Source organism: Procambarus clarkii, chromosome 61 (genome assembly GCF_040958095.1).
Source record: "Procambarus clarkii isolate CNS0578487 chromosome 61, FALCON_Pclarkii_2.0, whole genome shotgun sequence".
In the NCBI taxonomy this organism is placed as follows: Eukaryota; Metazoa; Arthropoda; class Malacostraca; order Decapoda; family Cambaridae; genus Procambarus; species Procambarus clarkii.
In genome coordinates, this window is record NC_091210.1 from 13168576 (window position 1) to 13190457 (window position 21882).

The window sequence follows — 21882 nt, forward strand, 5'->3', positions numbered from 1 at the left end:
CCTGTCGACCGTCAATCTACTGGTAATTACCTAAGTGTAGTTACAGGATGAGAGCTACGCTCGTGGTGTCCCGTCTTCCCAGCACTCTTTGTCATATAACGTTTTGAAACTGCTGACGGTCTTGGCCTCCACCACCACCTCACCTAACTTGGTCCAACCGTCTACCACTCTATTTGCGAAAGTGAATTTTCTTATATTTCTTTGGCATCTGTGTTTAGCTAGTTTAAATCTATGACCTCTTGTTCTTGAAGTGCCAGGTCTCAGGAAATCTTCCCTATCAATTTTATCAAGTCCTGTTACTATTTTGTACATAGTGATCATATAACCTCATTTTCTTCTGTCTTCTAGTATTGGCATATTTAATGCCTCTAACCTCTCCTCATAGCTCTTGCCCTTCAGTTCTGGGAGCCACTTAGTAGCATGTCTTTGCACCTTTTCCAGTTTGTTGATGTGCTTCTTAAAATATGGGCACCACACAACCGCTGCATATTCTAGCTTTGGCCTAACAAAAGTCGTGAACAATTTCTTTAGTATATCGCCATCCATGTATTTAAAAGCAATTCTGAAGTTAGAAAGCGTGGCATAAGCTCCTCGCACAATATTCTTTATGTGGTCCTCAGGTGATAGTTTTCTATCTAGAACCACCCCTAGATCTCTTTCTTTATCAGAATTCTTTAAAGATTTCTCACATAATATATAGGTTGTGTGGGGTCTGTGTTCTCCTAGTCCACATTCCATAACATGGCATTTATTAACATTAAATTCCATTTGCCAAGTGGTGCTCCATATACTTATTTTGTCCAGGTCATCTTGAAGGGCATGACAATCATCTAAGTTTCTTATCCTTCCTATTATCTTAGCATCATCAGCAAACATGTTCATATAATTCTGTATACCAACTGGTAGATCATTTATGTAGACAATAAACATCACTGGTGCAAGAACTAAACCCTGTGGTACTCCACTTGTGACATTTCTCCAGTCTGATACATTACCTCTGATCACAGCCCTCATTTTTCTATCAGTCAGAAAATTTTTCATCCCAGTGTGCACAGTGTGCGTGACTGTGCAACCCGTTTTCTTAAAATTACACCGCTTTTCACTCGTTTGTCCGTATGGCCAAAAATGAACGTAATTTGAAATGAAATCGGCTCATGAAAGTGACATACAGTACTGTCCCATTTTCTGTTTTGAGCCCTCCGGCTTGCTCGGTTAGGTTAGTAGAGGAAACTTCTTGCCCTTCTAACCTACCAGAGGACCCTAAACTTGCTGTTTTGGAAAAAAAAAATCCAAAATTTATTTTCAATTATTTTTTATTTTCAAATTACGTCCATTGTTGGCCATACTTGGGCAAACGGCCAAATTCAGACGTAATTTGTAAGAGGACAGGTTGGTGTGTGTGTGTGTGTGTGAGTGGGGGGGGGGCCACTAACACTCTAGTCCCCTTGAGGAAGACAGGAGGCTTCCGGCTTGTCATAGGCCCGTCCCATTTTCCCACTTATTTCAGTTAAATTTTAAAATTTGAGTTTTGACATTTACGGCTTCAGCAGGTAGGCAGTTTCGTAGGTTTATAACCCCATGGTTGAAAAGGCTGCTGCATATGCATATATTTTATAAATATATATAAATATATATATATATATATATATATATATATATATATATATATATATATATATATATATATGCAAAAAATCCACAGAGAAATGGGAAGGGAACGTTTAATGTTTTGGCTGGTAAAAGCCTTTCTCAGCAACAGACTGGCTAAGGGAAGCAGATAGAGGGTGGAGGCCAATGTCTGTGACCTGACCACCCATCCCCAGGGAGAGATGTACCCAGAAGCAAGGGATGGAGTAGCTTAGAACAAACAGTAGCTTAGAGATGGAATTATTAGCTTATCAAATCCAAGCACCAGTATTTAGGGCTGTGAATACCTTAAAAGCTGACATACGTAAATACTGTACTTATTACTACGTAGTAGGAATTAATTAAATATATATTTAGGATGCGAACTATTAAATGAGAGAAAATGGGAAGCTAAATGTTAACATTTATCCAAGGAAAACGGGATATCTAGAACTATGGTAAACGTCGCAGAAATTACAAGACACCCAACACTAAGGGTCTTGATGATCATAACTGCAAAGGCCGGCTATATTCAGAGCTGTGGAACATCATATAAAGATTCAAGTTCAGTGCAAGTTACCAGGGTGGTAAACAGCCCAACATTGCAACACTCCCTATCAGAATATGAGCCTGAGGACCCTACTGCTGCTAGCTTCCTCAACTGTATGAATTCCTGCTTCCTCATACCCTTAATCACTAGACCTACTAGAAGCACTGATAGTACTGCCACGACTCTTGATCACATCTGGACCAACATAACCTCTCTGCTTACTTCAGGGATAATTATCGGTAGCACTACAGACCATTACCCTACATTTCTCCTAACATTAACAAACCACCACTAGAGACAAGGGAGATAAACTTTAGGCTGCACAATGAAACTGCTACAGGCAATTTTATAGCTGCTGCTGCTAATGTCAACTGGGAGTCCAAATTAGGTAACATAGGGGACATCAACCTAGCAGTGAAATCTTTTCTTCAAAAAACGCTTAGCCTTTATTACACCCACTGTCCTATGCTTACAAAACAAGTCACAACCAAAAGGCTTAACAATCCTTGGCTTACAAAGGGAATACTTAAATCCATTAATAAAAAACATGACCTTGAGAAGAAGTATAGGTTAGGAACTGTCTCCAAAGAATTTTCAAAGAATTACTCATCATTGCTACCTAAAATAATTAGAAGAGCCAAAATTAAATACTACAAAGATAAATTTACCCAAACAAAGGGCAACATTAAGAAAACATGGAGCACAATTTCACAAATATTGGGATCAAAGAAGATTTTAAATAACAAACCAATACTCCTGTCCAATAACGATGGTCAGCTTACAGCCTCTGATACTGCTATTGAGTTCAATAGGTTCTTCTCTTCCATTGGGTCATCCCTTGCAAATGATATTCCATCTCCCAGTACTGATGTTCAGGACTATCTTACAGGTAACTATCCACTGTCTCTGTACCTAACGCCTGCAAATCCACTTATGTTAATGAGATAATCCTTTCCCTTAAAACCAAGTCTAGTGCCCTTGAGGAGATACCAACTTTAATTTACAAAAGAGCCTCCAGATCTTTAGCCCCTGCTATTGCATTGCTCTTCAACAAGTCACTTGAACTCCAAACCTTTCTAGATATTCTAAAAAAAGCGAGAGTAACCCCTGTCCACAAATGTGGTGATCTTACTGATGTTAACAACTACAGACCTATATCAATCCTGCCAAACTTGTCAAAAATATTTGAAAACTAATCTACAAGCAGCTTTACTCTTATCTAGCCAAACACAATATACTTAGCTCTTGTCAATATGGCTTCAGACCCAAAAAAAGTAATAACGATGCACGAATTAGTATGATTAACTTGATACATGCAGCTCTTGATAAAAATGAATTCCCTGTTGGGTTATTTGTGGACCTGCACAAGGCTTTTGACAGTCAACTACCAAAACCTTCTTCTTAAATTACATCATTATGGAGTCAGAGGTCACTCCCTGCAATACCTCAAATCTTACCTTACTAACAGGCTTCAGTATGTTTCTGTGAATACTCAGTAATTCAATTTCTCCCACACTACCCGTCAACATTGGTGTTCCTTAGCATACTTGTTCTTTTAGCATAATTGGCCCTCTCCTCTTTCTCATCTACATTAATGACCTTCCAAATGCCTCCCAACACCTCAAACCAATTCTATTTGCTGACGATACAACCTTCATTTACTCCAGTCCTGACCCCCTTGCTCTAAATGCCACAGTAAATACTGAGCTAAATAAAGTCCATCTTTGGCTAACTGCCAACAAACTCACCCTTAACATTGACAAAACTTTCTATATTCTGTTTGGCAATAAATCCTCTAATCAAATAAATCTCAAAATAAACAATACCCAAATTTGTAACAAAGTAGATGGTAAATTCCTTGGCATTCTCATTGACCACAAGCTGAATTTCCAGGGACACATTCTAAATGCAGCCTGTATATCAAAAAAGTTTCAAAAACTGTTGGCATTCTTTCTAAGATCAGATATTATATACCTCGCCCTGCCCTGGTGATGCTCTATTACTCCCTCATCTATCCTTATCTCAACTATGGTATTTGTGCTTGGGGCTCTACTACCCAAAATCATTTACGTCCTCTAATTACTCAACACAAAGCTGCTATTAGGACAATATCCAACTCTGGCCCCAGACATCACTCGGTACCCCTACTCAAATCTCTGAATATGTTAGATATTAAATCACTGCATATCCTCTCATACTATTATATGTATATAAAACGCTGAACTGTAATGTCAATCCTGACCTTTAAAGCTTCCTTGAAGGTTGTAACAGAACCCATGAGCACCACACCAGAAACAAATACCTTTTTGATATTTCAAGAGTATGACTTAATCAAACGAGAAATGCTCTACAAATCAAGGGACCCAGAATGTGGAATGACCGTCCCAATCATGTTAAAGACTGTACGTCTCTCAACCAGTTTAAGATAAAAACTAAGCACTACCTAATTAACTCCCTGTAACCTACCTTACCCCATAATGTCAACCCATGTCTGTTATTTTTAAACAATGCTGTTTGTCGACCAAATTGTATTTTTGCTATTTTTCTGCCATGTTCCCCCTTTTTTATTTTTATATGTTCTCAACACAATTTATACTTTAATCTCAATTAGTAATAAGTTTTAGTCTTGAGTGTTTTTCCTGCCCGAAATGCTTTGCGTCATAGTGGCTTTAGGCATTGTATGTACTAGCTCTATCTATAAATCCATCAATGTTTGTATCACACCTTGCATGTATGTACTTTACCTGAATAAACATTTGATTTTTTTTTCATAAACTGTTTGTCAATATTGAAACTTAAATATGGGTCTAGTTTGTACATACCAGTACTAACATTGAGACGATTTGGATACCGACTGATTAGGGCAGAATCAATCAAATTCCATTCGATGAAACCGCTGCAAGCTGGTAATGCTTTTTGCCTCTCCCCAATTAATAGTGTGATTACACAAACGTTTGTAGATACAAACTAGAAGTGTGGGCAGTTCTAATACTATAAGTGTGTTGGGATAAATGCAATTGTATGGCTTTTCCAGTTTGTAAAAGATACACAGACTCAATCATTGCAGGGGATCGAATACACACAATGTGCTTTTTTTTTAATTAAATTGTACCTAATTGTATTATTATTGAACACCAGATTGATATCAAGGTTATTAAAAACTGGGGAAAGTTTTTCTAGTCTACCACATGAGGTATCACAAAGTTTCTAATTTCCAGTTTAGCTTTGGGGATATGATTATAAACCTAAATATATATTTCTCTAGTTCCCACAATTTATAAGAAGAGTACAGTATTTACGTATGTCAGTTTTTATGCCATTCACAGCCCTAAATACTGGTGTTCAAATTTGATAAGCTAACAGTTTTATCTCTGCCCTCCACCATTAACTAATTATACTATATAAATTATTTATTTATTATTATAAAGCAAATATTATGTATTTGTTTCGTGGAGGCTTTTCTGTAGTTCTTTCATACTTATGGTCTGACCCCCTTGTTTCCTCTGGATTGTTCTAAGCTACTCCATCCCTTGCGTCTGGGTCCATCTCTCCCTGGGGATGGGTGGTCAGGTTGCAGACAATGGCCTCCACCCTCCATCTGCTTCCCTTAGCCAGTCTGTTGCTGACAAAGGCTCTTACCAGCCAAAACATTCAACATTCCCTTACCATTTCTCCGTGGTTTTCCCACATTTTTTCCCACATTCTCTTGTACTATTTACACTTACAAAACCTTATTCCTAGATTCTAAACCTGATTCCAAACTCTTTCTTGATAGATGCAATAGAAGCCATGAGCATCACACTAGAAATAAACAACATATCTTGGAAATCCTAGAGCCAGATGAAACCTGTTTATACTAAAAATCTAATTTTTTTTTTTATTTTGCACATGAAAAGGCCCAGTATATGGAACTCAATTCATAGTGAATTAAGATTAGTTATTTTTCTTCTTTAATTTTTGTTTAAATTGTTCTTCACATTTGCCCAATTTAGTACTTAAAACATGCAATTTCATTAGTATAAGCTATTGTATCACTTTATATTGTAGTTATTGTGTTGAATTGAAATTGTGTTACAGTGTAGCTATTATTAATTCAGTGTTAGCTTAACTAAGGACCTGAAACAATATACAGTATGTTAGTGGCTTTGTGGCTTTGTGAGAATGTTACTATCACCAATGTGTCAACTCTCACAACTCAATATATATTCTTTTATATAAATGTAAATAAATAAGTTTATTTCTTGTGTTTTAGATATGTGTTTGGGTCACACTAGTGATGCATTCTTATCTGGTTCTTGGTATAACTTCGCTCTCTGGGGTTAACTGAGTCAGAGTTAAGTCTGAATTTGTTGACACACTAAGCTTGCACCTAACACATCTGCCTGTTTGGGTAACATGCCAAGAAAACTGTTAATTTATCTTCTATGTTGACTAGGACAGTTTGATTTCCCCCAGTTACTATACTGTGTGCAGCTCCATAGGTTGTAATTCACCATTTCTGACACCACTGATTTTTTTTCTGCAACCTGATGTCCTTGTCTCACCCTAATGCCCTTGTCTCATGCTGGTGATCAGTTTCCAGAGGTCTTGGCCCTGGTTTTTGGTTTTGGGATTTTTCTCTACGGTGGGACACTAGTGTCAGGTTCATGGGGACGTTTTTACGATTTCCTTTGGGGTCAAGAGATCATGGTACGAGTATTTCTTTCCAAATTTTCTTGCCACTGGTGCTCTTTTGCTTTCTGTTCTGGTTGTAATCTTATCCAAATCATTTTTAGAATTCCAGCTTTTTCAGTGGTTGGATCTTTTCTGCCTTCCACAGTAGTAAATACTACTGTGTGGTGGGAGTCTTTTCTTGCTTTGACTGCATTTTGGCATGCTTTTCCACAGCTCTTATTGCGCTTGGAGCTTTTGGTGATTTAACAGGATGCTTGTTCTTGCTTCTTGTTAGATATTCTGTGGCCTCTGCAAACCAGTGGGATGTTTGGGCATTTGGCCTCCTTGTGCCCTTCTACCCTGCACCCTGCTTTGCATAGTCATTCTCCACAGGTAAGCATTTCCTCCCATTTCTATTGCCAATAATCTCATGTTCCTTTTCAGAAAACCCATTCATCTCTGGTGAGGGTTATTAGGAATAAGGTATGGGAGCTACTGAGGGGACTTCCCAGAAATCATATGATGAATAACCCTCAGATGCTCTTTTTCTGCTCTGATCGCTTCTTCCTCATGGGGTATTTGGGATTCTGTTCTGGTGGCTCACAAGTGAGTTGGTTGGCAGTTGGGTTCAATAAGATTTCACCCATGGCAACGATTGTTAGCTTTGTTCGCCTCACATTTTATTGCATCAATCGGCAGCTTATTTTGCCTCGCCTAACCTTCCGGGTGTTTTTTTTTTTTAGTTTGGGTAACTCAGTGATCATCAGGCTCACTCTCATCATAGAGAGCCTCAGAATCTGGTTCCAGTTCCCAGTAGGTCAGTGTAGGACTTGTAGACCTTGTGCACTTCTTAGGCACTGGTGTAGCCAAGCCATAAGCTACAGAAGGGTACTGAGGGCCTGCTAGAAAATACCATTTCATTACATTTGGCTTTTTTTAATTATGAACTTTTGCCAATCAACAAAGTTCATACACACAAGGTTCATCAAGAATGTACCAATTAATCATCAAAACCTGTAATAATACAATTACTGTTTTCTTGTAAATGAAGAAAATGTTTTTCCTTATTGTACACTATTCTTAATTTACATCTTATTACTGGCACTCCTGATAAACATGCATCTAAATTAATACTTTATGTTCCTCTCTAAAGCATATTGCATAAGATGCCAACCTCTTATAAATAATAAAATGAAGCTTTCAACATTTTTATCTTAATTAAATACTTCAATACATTAAGTTAACATGCTATTTAGTTGTTATTTGAATCTCATAACTTAACACAATTTGCATACAACTGTGAAAATGTACAATGAAATCATATTAATGTGATGTATTAATGAGAAAATTAGTAGGAGCCCTGAGGAGAATTCGAACCCGCTCACTTGGTTCTCCAAAGCTAGCCCCCTAGACACTACACCTCGACATGGTCAAAAGCAATGCAACCTGGAATTCAGTTGAATCTACTAGGAGTCCTAAGACTCCCAACCAGAGCTCAAACCAGGGGTTTCACACGTTGTCCCTCCATGTGAAACCCCTAATTTGGGCTCTGGTTGGGAGCCTCAACTCCTTGTGGATTCAGATGAATCTCAGGTTGCATTGCTTTTGACAGTGTCAAGGTATAGTGGTCTAGGGGGGCTAGCTTGGTAGTACCAAGTAAGCGGGTTCAAATCCTCAGAGCTTCTACTGATTTTTCCCAACTGTGAAAATATTGTTATAACTGCATATTACATGTTCCTCTTCACTGTATTCACAGGCTACATAATCACTATATTAAAATAATGAACTGCAGGAACACAAATACTAAATTCTGAGTGTTTGTGCAGAATTGTAACTAAAAGCACACACAAATTTGCTGTAGAGAAATTATATTTATAATTACAAGAAATTATAGAAAACAAAGTTAGGGAGAGGCTTTTAAATGAGAGTTCATGTGTAGAGGTTGCATTGGAGGGTGTTGCATTATTAATACCAGGCAGTGTAAGTGCAGAGGTATAAATAAGTGAGAGAGCTCATCTGACTCGAGGGTCATCCTTGCTCCTAAATCAACAACAGTGAATATCATCTAGAAAATCTCTTAAAAGATGTCTGAAATTTGTCCACAATTAAAATCATAAATATCAAACAAAATTGTCGCTAATGACATAACCAAGAACTAATAAGTGATGATTGTAACACTAAAATGCTGAATATTTAAGAAAAGAAGAAATGCTATACAGTACCTACCAAGACCGTTCTTTTTTAAGGCTGCAAAGGGAGACAGATATTACAGTTGGCAGCAGCTTCATACATCTGCTTCAATAAATAACCTAGAGCTTTTCACTGGTCTAAAAGTACCATCTCTTAGCTCACTCCATATATAGTATTCATAAATGTGAAATTTTTATATCAAGAATCAGCAACAAGTTTTGAGCTTCTAAAATCCTCCTGCTGTGATATGGAACAAGCTTTAAACTTCAAAAATCTCTTGCTCTTATATGCAACAAGCTTTCAAAATGGCCAAGGAAACCTGTTTAATCTTATGGATCGTGTAACCTCAAGGCTGCTGGGAATACTGACACCTACACTTTCATGTTAACTCCCTCTCTACTCAGTCTACTGGCAATCCAACAGTGGAATATTTTTCCTCCCATCCTTTCCTGTTACAGTCCTCTTGGGGAAATCCCATAATTCCATGACATTTCCATTTTGTACATTTCATTCACTGCACCACATTTATTTTATTGTTTACTGCACATACCTTTCTCACATAGTTAACTGTTACTTGACTGCTCACTCACAAGTCTCAGATTTTCTTTACAATCTCTCTGATTTTCTGCATACTTCTTAATTTGCCTACAAATTTACAATGGGTGGAAAATTTTATTAAACTTTTACACACATTCATTACTATTAATCTACCATTCATTCTCTCATTACTATATTCTATTCACCATTACACAAACTAATTCCTCAAAATAGTTTTAACTATTCCTCAGTTCACTGCAACAAATTTTTAACTTCCTTTTCTATACATTTACTATTTTATCTGCTATTCTTTCTCTATTTAAAACTTATTCCAAATTATCTAACCTTCAATCCCAATTAATTTCAGTTGGCTTCATTCTTGACTCACAATTGGGGATCCCAGAGAGATTATAGAAGAACAGATAAAGATTAATCATGACTGTTGGGACTGAGGGACTTCAACTTGAAATTAATTGACTGGGAGTCCTATGAAGCAAGAACTGAGGACATTTGGACAGGCAGATTTGTAAACCTCATTCTGGAGACATTCATGTATTAACATTAGAACAAGTTAGATGAGGTGGTGGTGGTGGAAGCCAAAACCTTCAGTAATTTCAAAGCATTATATGACAGAGTACAGTACTGGGAAGGTGGGACACCACAAGTGTAGCTCTCATCCTGTAATTACATTTAGGTAATTACAGTAAGCATGCCAAGAGAATGAGGGAAGAGAAAGTTCCATCAATACTGGATTTAATATTCACTGGAAAGAAGAGGAGATATATGACATTCAGTACTTTCCTCCCTTGGGAAAGAGTGACCATGTCCTGTCAGAAATTAAATATACAATACAATACTGTATAATCTAAAAGAATGGGGAAATTTAAATAGTTGAGAAATTTTAGTTCAAGAGAATGAAAGTTCCCCCACTATGGGAGAACTTTGGAAATTCTTTAACAAATTTAATTGGACAGACTTGTTGCTAGGCAAGGAAGTAAATGAGATGTATCCCAAAAATTCTATGAAATATATGATGAAGGCACAAACAAATTTATACTAAAACAGATGCAAAGCTGGAAAACATTCAAAGCGTGTTTGTGCAAAATGGGATTTTCAGATAACTAGACGATGATAATTCCAGAGAACACCATAGAATACACAGAGGTGTCTTGAGATAACATGGGAAAATTACAGGATTGGTTCAACAGAAAATATGAGAGGGCCAGATGGGAAAAGACAAGGAAATGGGTACATTATAGAAAGATGCCTATACCATCAAACATACCAGCACTACAAACAAGCAAGAAACAAATACACAACAGTGATTAGAGAGGCAGAAAGAAATTTTGAGAAAAAGATTGTGAACAAGTGTAAAACAGTTGTAGGCCTTTTGTATAAATTCATTAAAAGCAAGCTGCATGTAAAGGATAAAATCCAGAGATTTTAGGCCTCAAACCTGGCTTGGGGAGAAGAAGAACTCTCAGATCCCCATCAAGCAGAAATTGAGAATGGGGAACAGATTCACAGAAAATTAAAAACAAATGTGTAAAACACTAAATGAACAGTTTCAAAGTTTTTGTTTTTGAACAGCAAAATCGGATTTTCAGAGAACCAGACGATGATGCTTCCATCATACCATAGAATACACAGAGGTGTCTTGAGACAACATGGGAAAATTACTTGAGGGTTCCAATCTACAGAAGTGGTTACAGAGAAGATCCTCTAAATTATAGACCCGTGTCATTAACAAGTATGGTACTGGAGTACTGGAGTGAACGATATGGAAGAAAATGCAGAATAGAACCAGTGAAGAGCAGAGGTGCCATAGGTACAATCAGAGAACACTGTATAAACATCAGAGGTCCGTGGCTGTTCAACGTCCTCCCAGCGAGCATCAGAAATATTGCCGGAACAACCATGGACATCTTCAAGAGAAAACTAGACTGTTTTCTAAAAGACGTTCCGGACCAACCGGGCTATGGTGGGTATGTGGGCCTGCGGGCCGCTCCAAGCAAAATACAGCCTAGTGGACCAAACTCTCACAAGTCAAGCCTGGCCTCAGGCCGGGCTTGGGCAGTAGAAGAACTTCCTGAACCCCATCAACCAGGTATCAATCAGGTATCAACTAGGTAGTTAAAACCAAATGGGTAGAACACCTGGAGAGTAATGACATAACAGACAGTATGGTTTTTGAACAGAAAGATCCTGTTTAACAAATCTACTTAGTTTTTATAATAGAGCCACATAGATTCTACAGGAAAGAGATGGTTGGTTGTGTCTATCTGGACCTAAAAAAAGGCTTTTGAAAGAGTCCCACACAAGAGGTTGTTTTGGAAACGAATATGCTGGAGGAGTGACAGGGAGACTGCTGACATGGATGAAAACATTTTCTGACAAAGATGAAGATGGTAATTAGAGGCAATGCCCTTTAAATTGACCTAGATAAAATGCTTGCAGCACTATGTGTCAAATGGAATTAAATGTGAATAAATGTCATGTTACAGAATGTGGAATAGGAGAAAATAGACCACACAACCTACAAATTATGGAAAAGCATTTAAGAATTTTAAGAAAGAGAGCGATCTAGGGGTGGATCTGGATAGTAGCCTGTCACCGGTGGAACACATAAAGGACATTGTGCAAGGAGCATATGCTGCACTCTCCAACTTCGGAATTGGCTTTACTTATATGGATGGTGAAATAGTAAAACAACTGTTCATGACTTCTGTGAGACCAGAATTGGAGTATGCAACAGGTGTATGGTGCCCATATCTTAAGAAGACATCAATAAATTGGAAAAGGTGCAAAGGCATGCTACAAAATGGCTTCCAGACCTGAAAAACTAGAGTTATGAAGAGAGTCTAGAGGTGTTAAATATGCCAAAACTATTAGATAAAAAAGACAAAAAAAGAGGCAATATGATTGCCACTTAGAAAATACTAAAAGGAATCAACAAAATTGACAAAGAGGAATTCCTGAAACTGGCAACTTCAAGAACAAGAAGTCATAGATTCAAGCTAGGGAAACAAAGGTACCAAAAAATAATAAGAAATAATTAAATTTCTTTTGCAAAGAGTGGTAGACGGTTGGAACAAGCTAAGTGAGAAGGTGGTGGAGGCCAAAACTGTCAATAGTTTCAAAGCATCATATGACAAAGAGTACTGGGAAGACGGTACACCACAAGTGTTGCTCTTATCCTGTAAATACACTTACGAGATTAGACACACACACACACAAACACACCTCTCTACTGCCATCCTGTCTGGGAATCGAACCTCGATTTAATTAAAATAAATATTTCTCTTGCCTATGTTTCCTTGGCCAGCTATGAAACAATGACAATTTTACATCTCTCACTAATGCAAAATGCACCTCAATATAATGTGCTTGGCTATTACTTCTACATCAGTTCCGTCTGTCACTAATAACATGTTACAAACTTACAACCACAAGATAAAATTGGTTTAGTCATGATATCTGGAAGATGTATTGCATGGAACAACAAGATATTGTACAGTACTGTATTACCTTCAAATATGCTATTGCTCACAAAGTACTGTACAGTGATAAATAAAATAAACAAGAATAAATGACAAACTTTCTACCTTAAATTACTTCAAAAAGCGTGTACTATACACCAAAATACACACCACTGAAGAAAGATTAACAAATATTGGTTAATCAAGAATTTTATAGTAATACTTTTAATCACTGGCATAATGCGAAAAAGAATGTCTTTGAAATAAGTGAAAGCCTATGTCTACTGTAGGAAAGCCTGAATAGTTGCCAGCGCTAGAAACAGAAAACATAAGCCATCATACACAATAATGTTGACTGCTCATGATACTAAATAAACCAAAGAAAGAAATCATTATGAGTTGGCCGCAAGCATGAAGTCTAGCATAATGAAGGACACCCCAAAAGAAGCATTGGATAAACAGCATAATAAAATAATGTAAAAAGGAACCAACAGTATAGTAAAATTTACAAAATTGATTGGAAATCTACCCAACATGAATAAGTTCGTAATATGGAAATGAATAATAATTTGACTCCTTGAACACATTAAAAAAAAAAAGCTGAAAGCAACTACACCAAGACGTAACATATCTGCTAAGCAAACCTGATTTCTTAATTCAAAACATTCATATAATACAAACAAAAGAAATACTGAAATCTATAAGTATATATGTAATATTGAATGCTACTGTGAATACTTACCATTGGTTTGCTTTGATGCAGCTGTGGGCAGGGGGCCCAGGTCTGTCTCACAAACTGGTATATTTTTTTAGAATAAGACTTCTAAACATAAAATATATATGTATACAAACGCACAACTTCAAAAATGCTTCTAATTACATGGATGGTGAAATACTCAAGAAACTGTTTATGACTTTGATGAGACCAAAATTGGAATATGCAGCAGTTGTATGGTGCCCATATCTCGAGAAGCACATCAATAAACTGGAAAAGGTGCAAAGACATGCTACAAAATGGCTTCCGAAACTGAAAAACATGAGTTACGAGGAGAGGCTAGAGGCGTTAAAAATGCCAAAGCTAGAAAATTGAAGAAAAAGAGGTGATATGATCACCACTTTCAAATTAATAAGAGGAATCAACCAAATTGACAGAGGAATGCCTGAAACCAGCAACTTTAAGAACAAGAGGACACGAATTCAGACTAAGGAAACAAACGTGCCGAAAAAATATTAGACAGTTTTCTTTTGCAAACAGAGTGGCAGATAGTTGGAACAAGTTAAGTGAGAACATGGTCGAGGCCAAAACTGTCAGTAGTTTCAAAGTTTTATAATGCAATGAGTACTGGGAAGACGGGACACCACGAGCTTAACTCTCATCCTGTAACTACACTTAGGTAATTACACACACACAGCCACCCACAGGTATAAATAGTAAATACACTCGCTTGTCCTGCTTCACAGTGGGCTGTGCAGACGATTCTGTATAATACTGTATTCTACCATGTGGCTGGCACACAGACGTTCGCGCTGCTGTGAAATTCAGAGAGATGCTCCAGCAAATCAATACCCTTTGAAAAGGGTACATGGGGACCTGTGAGAATGTTTGTATGAATGAACGTTCGTAAGTTCATAAAGTGGGAACCCCCTGTGTATGTGTGTGTATAGTTACAGGATGAGAGCCATGCTCGTGGTGTCTCATCTTCCCAGTGATCTTTGTATATAACACTTTGAAATTACTGACAGTTTTGTCCTCCACCACCTTCTCACTTAACTTGAACAAATAATGAAGTGAGGGTTACTTGGCATGATAGTGAAGGCTGAGAATTTGCTAAGAATTCATGCAGCAAAATCTCTTATTCTAGGTACAGAGTATGAAGATTTTAGAAGTAAAATTGTACTTCTACAAGAAAGTATTTTGCAAAACTGGAAGAAAGTTACTAGCTTGTCTGATACAGAAAGGAGGCATGAGGACCAAATCAACGCTTTGTCTGCAGCCATTGTCAATTGTTGATTCACAGAGTAATGCAGTTATCATATGAAGATTTAAACAAACATTGTCTGGGCTTTACACGCATGATACGGTTTTACACATATGATTCAAATATGGATATATATATATCTATGTGGATGTAATGGAGTTTAATTTGACCCATGAAATAATCCTGATGCCATTTCATGATACAAATGCGGTTATCGTCATGAATGTTCCTAGGGTAATGCAGTCATGGTCATATGATTATTTAAACAATTATTATCTGGGATTTACATGTATGATGCAAATATGGATATAAAAGCTATCTGTGCATGTAAATAAAGAAAAACAAGTGATAAAACAATCAGTGAAACATTCGAGGATAAAACAGGAAGCGTCAGCAAAGTCGAACACCAGGTGTTGACAAGTCCCAGATGCAGCCTTTCAGTGCCTCCACCCAGTGAATCAATAAATATTTACTTATTTCATGTTTTTCTTACATTTTGTATACAAATTAATAATTCTATAATGAAAAATTATTTTGGGGGGGAATTTTTAAATTTTTTGTGCATATGCATTTCTCCATAGAAAGAAAATACTGTACAGTACATGGAAAAACAAGTGGGACGGATATAAAGATGGTAACAGAAAGATATATAAATTTAGAGAACTCGGTGCAAGTATAAAAGCTAGCCAAAATTAGGAGTAGGGCAAGGAAACGTTAGAAAATATGTGGGTAACTCAGATGTAAGTACAGTAGTTATTAAAGGACTGAAAATTGTAAAGAGAAAATAAAAGAAATGTGCACAAGTTGTAAAGGAGAAGGAAGTTGTAAGAGGTTTGGAAGCCAAAAACAGAAATGAGCAGTCGGGAACTGACATTAGACAAGCAATTAGGAAAGAACAGGTTACCAACAGTGATTTATATAGAACACTGCTTGTAGAAGTCTAAAATAGTTTTTGGATGTTTAGAAAAGGAGATACACTCTAGAGTGGTTAGAGCATCAGAAGAGTAAAACATCAATGATAAAATAGTATGTTTAGGAGATAGCCTCTCGATATAAGAAAATGTCTGTGATTTTTGGAGGAGTGGCAAATATGTAAAAGGTAAGATTTGCCCGTAAGGAGGATGCTAAATTGAGTGAAAAATAACAGAAGTGCTCAGGAATGCCAGGAAATTGCAATATGATGAGGCTGGAAAACAATGGCCAATAAGATGAGTTTTTTCAAAGGAAGCCAGGGAGAAGCTAAAACTGAAAATTGATGAAGCAAAATGTTTAAATGATGACTAATGAAGAAATTATTTTTCTTCTAGGTGACAGGGATTGGGAAGCCAGTAAGATGGCAAATGAAAACAGACCAACAAAAACATTAGAGGAAAGGGAAGTGAAAAGCAAACAATTAATTGAAAGACAAAAGCAATTAGATGTGTAGCAACTATATTAAGAGTAGTATAGTTGCTCCAAAGTTTTCAAGTTTCATTGCAGACAATTAGATGTGCCTGTTAGTTCCATATAACTTATCACTAAGAATTCCACATTCCAAGAAATTCTACACTAATCCTATGTGTACTAATTGCATTTGATACTCCTCAAGGGTTCTAGGATTGACTCAGGACAGGCAAAATGTAACCAGCAAGATAATGATCAACTTTTCCATAGATTTAAGCTAAGGAAACAAAACTGCCCAAAAAATTACAATGTTCACTTTTGGAAAACAAAGCTGCCAAAAAAACATTAGAATGGTCACTTTTGCAACTTTGAAACAAGTTAAGTGAGAAGGTGGATGCCAAAAACCATCAGTTGTTTCAAAGCATCATATGACAGAGTACTGAGAAGATTGGACACCACGAGCATAGCTCTCATCCTTTAACTACACTTGGGTAATTACACACAAATCCAATGAGTATTGTTGGTCAAAGGTAGGAACCACTGCAGATAAGGCCATGAGGTTCATTCTTTTTTGGGGGATCTAAGACTCTTGGTCCATTAGTCGCAGCCCTCCGTGGTGTAGTGGTTAAGACGCTCACCTGGCATTCCACGAGCACTCTGTCCTGGGTTCGTATCCTGGCCAGGGAGGATTTACTGGGTGCAAATCCTTAACTGTAGCCTCTGTTTAACTCTACAGTAAAATGGGTACCTGGTTGTTAAACGATTCTTCGTGGGGGTCTTATTCCAGGGAACATAGGATTAAGGACTTGCCCGAAACACTACGGTACAAGAATGTAAGAATTCTTGTATATATCAATAACAAAAAAAATAATTAGGAGAAATGGCTTAGAGCTTTCTGAAGGATTTGGGTTCCAGGCTTATCAAAACAACAAGAGACCCCTAGAGCAGAGAGCTTCCTTTTTTAAGAGGTCTTTGAGGTCAAGTGGAAAGTGTTCTGGAGTAGCAGTCCATGGACTCTGGTTCAATTTCTGCCGAGGCAGAATGGGCAGTTTCTTTTACAGTATTGTGGTCACTGATGATCCAGAGATAACACTTCCGCCTGCCACCAAGACTGTCAGGGGGTTCACCTTCACGATGCTTCACAGATGGCACTCCTGGCTAGCTTTAGTGAGATTTACAATTTATACCGAGAAAATGAAACACGGCATGCAACTTTCATCCTTTAGTACACTTGGTACAGATTCACACACAATATAGATGTGTAATATAATACATACTGCACAAATTTACACGAGGACAACAATCTCTCTCGTGGCCTCAATTGAGGACAGGAAACCCGCTGCTTGTTAAAGGCTCCATCATTATTTATGAAGATTTTTCTAACTTGATTTTGACCTGAAGTTCTGTCTTGGCATTTATGGCTTTGGCATGTAGGCAGTTTCATGAGTTTATAACTATGGGTGAAAAGGCATCTCCCATTTTCTATCCTACATTGTAGCTTGTTGAGCTTGAAGCATTTTCCTGTTGTTTTAGATTACATTAGATCTTTTGAAGACAGGATCTGGATTAATATCTTCCAAATTGTTCAATATTTTAAAGGTCTTGAGATCAACCCTGTCATGTCTGGTTTGCAGTTTAGTTTGTTCAGTGGCCCTCAACCGGTCCTAGTAAAAGAGTGGACTTAGTTTTGGGACGATTCTTGTTGTGCAGAGTTAAACTGTCTCCAAAGCAGACAGGTCCTTGTGAAGTTGAGGTTTCCATGCTTGGATACAGTAGTCCAGATGGATGCACACCTTAGACAATTACAGTTGAATACCCATTTTATTTTCCTTACAGTCAAATATTCCTTTGAATACTCCTACGTTTTAGATGGCTTAATTTTACTGCCATTTGTGGAACTTTTAACGACTGATGGATCAAAATTCTTAGGTCTTGTTCTTCATCAATCTTCTATATGGTAGTGTTGACAATGTGATGTGATATAATGATATAATGTGATATAATGTGTATTGTTATGCCCTACATGCAAGGTCATGCATTTATATAAATGTATATAATGCATATGTACTGTATTTGTACATAAATGCATATGTACAGTATATGTATATACATGTGTGCATTACATATATTAGGGTCTCGCAGTACAGTTGGCTTCATTCTTGATTCACAATCGGTGATCCAAGGTGCGATTCCTGCACGAGACAAATAGTTGGGCATACAGGTATTCCCTTTCATCTAACGTCCTAATGGCAGTGTGCGCGCTGAATATTCAACCAGGCTGTGACTCATACGTCAGACTGCGAGCAGCCGCATCCAACAGCCTGGTTGATCACTCCGGCAACCAGGAGGCCTGGTCGACGACCGGGCCGCGGGGACGCTAAGCCCCGGAAGCACCTCAAGGTAACCTCAAGGTTGGTCTTGAGGATGGTCGAATGTACCCAAGTGTGAGCTAGCTGTTAATAGTTGGTTAAGATTGTTTGATATGTAGTATTTTGCCAATGTCTAATCATCTACAGTATTGTAATTTTATTTGTCAATTATTTTTGTGTAGTTAGTGATGATGTGGTCGTGTGTAGAAATGATATGTTTTTTGACAGAGCCTTGTTATTTGTTCAATGTCAAGCACCTTAAGAGAGATGTAGTTATATTGCCTATACAGTATACTGATATTGTTCGGGCTGACAGTCCCCAGGTAAGCACGTGCAGGCATAAGAGGATATTCATCTCTTTCAAGGCATTTCACTTTATATCAGGAGAGTTCTTCATGAGCATGTTGGAGGTTTTCTTGCTCTTGTAGTAGATAATTACTTGGGTAATTACCAAAGTATAATTACCTACCGGTAAGTGTAGTTACAGGACGAAAGCTACACTCATAGTGTCCCATCTTCCCAGCACTATCATATAAAGCCGAGGTTTTGGCCTCGACTCCCTTCATATCATAGTAGTTTTGGCCTCCACCACCTTCTCACTTGTTCCAACTGTTTACAATTAAATAAAACAGAGTTTAAGGCAAGTTATCATTTAACCTAGTATATAATTATTCTTGTCTTGTGTAACCCCCATTTTAAAAGTGAGAAGGACAGGCTCTCCCACCAAGGTAAGTCTCATTAGGCATATCATAAATTTTAAGTCTCATATTTCGGATCGATTTAAGTGCAGTGATTTGTACTGGTGGAGAATCTAGCACTCATGTAGGCTGTAATTGTTGTTCCATCAGGATTTAATATCTTGTACTTGTATTCAGTAAGAATAGATGAGAAAGCAATCCATACCCTTTGCTGGTTGATGTCAGTGTTTCATTTTTATCAATTATGTCTTTCAGGACTCTCCTCCATTTTATGAGCTGTGGAAAAGAAGTTCCTGTAGGATAATTTAATAGGTAGGGTAGATACTGTAGTGTTGGATATTTCATGAGAGGCAGCATGGCAGTTCACCTTCCTTTCAGTATCGCCATCATACCAGTTATTATATTCATTATTGACTAGGACCTGCCTTACTCTACCGAGTTCCTCATCAACCTGCTTTCAACCGTAGCTGTGTATTTGAGAGAACATTGATGTAGGCATCGACAACACTTTGCTTGTACCTGTCAGGGCACGCAGTACTGGCATTAAGGCATAATTAATATGTTGGTTTCCGTAGTGTAGACCAGTGTGAAAATCATTCCTTTGCCAGACTGTTACATATCGGAAGAGCAACTTATCTACACTCTCCATCTCACAAGTGAAACTTAGCATGGATCTTTGCTTAACTTCATCCTTAATCTGTAGGAAGCACTCAGTGCCAGATCCCTACAAGAATATGTCATCAAGATACCTACAATAGACATTAGGTTTTAGGTCCATGGAAACTATGGCTTTCCTTTCAATAGTATCCATGTAAAAATGTGCAAATAGGACATCAACATGGGGGAGGGAAGAACCAATGGTAACAATAGCTACTTGTTTGTACATGTCAAGCCCACGCCCTTACATTTGTGGCCCTCGGGTAAATTCAGGTAAATTTCATCTCCTTGATGCTCATCTTGATAAATTCAATGAGAACATTGAAGCATATTCTGAGGAGCAAACCAAGTTCTTCCACCAGAATATACTGGATGTTGAATGCCTCTACCAAGAACAGTTTAAAGAGGCCATGATGGGAGACTACATTCGGAGGCCGATTCGTCAATGTAACTTACAATTGTACAAAAAAAATAAAGTTTTTTAACTCGTCTCGTTTGACTTTTTTACTTTTTTGAGTCAAAGTTATTCAACAACAACTTTGTAGTTGTTGTTGATGACAAGAGTCAACAACTACAAAGGAAGATTGACAACGAGAAAGCAAGAGACGAAGATCTGGATGCCCAAATCCATCACACTAGAATCCATATCGAGACTAACAGGACGAAATGCTCCAGCACATACCTGGTATATGCACAGCCTGATGCTAGATTGTTGTGTGCAAGTGATGTTGGCAAATACTTCAATCATAATCCAATTTACATCTGCATAATGACATAACCAGGAGTTAGGCAACTGTTGTGGGTTATATCCTGGGGAACATCAGTAGTTGGTCTAGGGAGACCTCAGTGAGCATAATAAGGCTTCCTCTCTTGACTATGGGAACTGTAGGTGAATCATTACTCTTAAATCCTATTCCAAAGTTGATTAGACAAGATCTCTGTTGCCCGGAGTTGGAACTTCCTGATAGACAATTTACTACCTTGATGGTGCATTATTTACTGACCATTAACTCCGAGTTGCTGCTGATTTTACCATGTAACATTCAGGTGTGCACAAAATAAAATAAAATAAATTTCTTTCTAGTATTGTTAAAATTCATTCCCTGATCACCGGAAAAAAATGCAAAATTGTATGTACAGTAAATTACTTTGGCCGTGGTGAAGCCTGAAAATCTCGCGATGATGTACGTACTTATTAGTGTCTATGGGAAAGTGAGGTCTAGCTCTGTGTTCTGCCTACTAGTCTTGTACCTGTTGTGTTTCAACCTAACTAGTCTCTTTCAAATTATTTGCGAATCTGGCCTTAAAGTTGTGGATGGAGGTGGCTTCCACAACTTCCTCTGGTAGAGCATTCTATTTGTTACCTACCCATAGAGGGTATGAGTTCTTTCTTATGTCCCTACTCACTTGCATGCATGCTTGCATGTCCCTATTCCCTTGCATTTCCACCTGTGACCTCTTGTCCTGCATTCTCCCAGTCTGAAGAGACTATCCTTGTCCACCTGATCTATTCCCTTTCAGTATCTTGTAAGATGTGATCTTATCCCATCCCTTCTATCTTCTAGGGTTGCAAGATCTAGTTTCATTAACCTATGTATGTAGCTATGTCCTCTTAGCTCTGGCACTAATCTTGTTGCAAACCTTTGTACTTTTCAATTTTTGCTTTACGTTTCACAAAGTGTTGATTCCTTACCGGTGATGTGTATTCCAATATTGGTTGAACAGTTGCTGTGTAGATTGCTTTGAGTCATGATTCAGGTT

At 37.7% G+C, this 21882-nt stretch overlaps 1 protein-coding gene across 19 annotated transcripts in view; it reads right to left on the reverse strand.

Moving 5' to 3' along the window:
* The window catches only part of Glut1 (Glucose transporter 1), a 384143-nt gene that overhangs the window by 26749 nt on the left and 335512 nt on the right, over positions 1-21882 (reverse strand). For 10 of the 19 annotated variants that reach the window (XM_069307821.1, XM_069307823.1, XM_069307830.1 and 7 more), the window contains one exon: positions 9056-9076. The exons of the other annotated variants lie outside the window; for them this stretch is intronic. In XM_069307821.1, coding sequence (XP_069163922.1) covers positions 9056-9076 — 21 coding nt within the window. The remainder of the gene's footprint in view (positions 1-9055; positions 9077-21882) is intronic. 19 annotated transcript variants of the gene reach the window in all.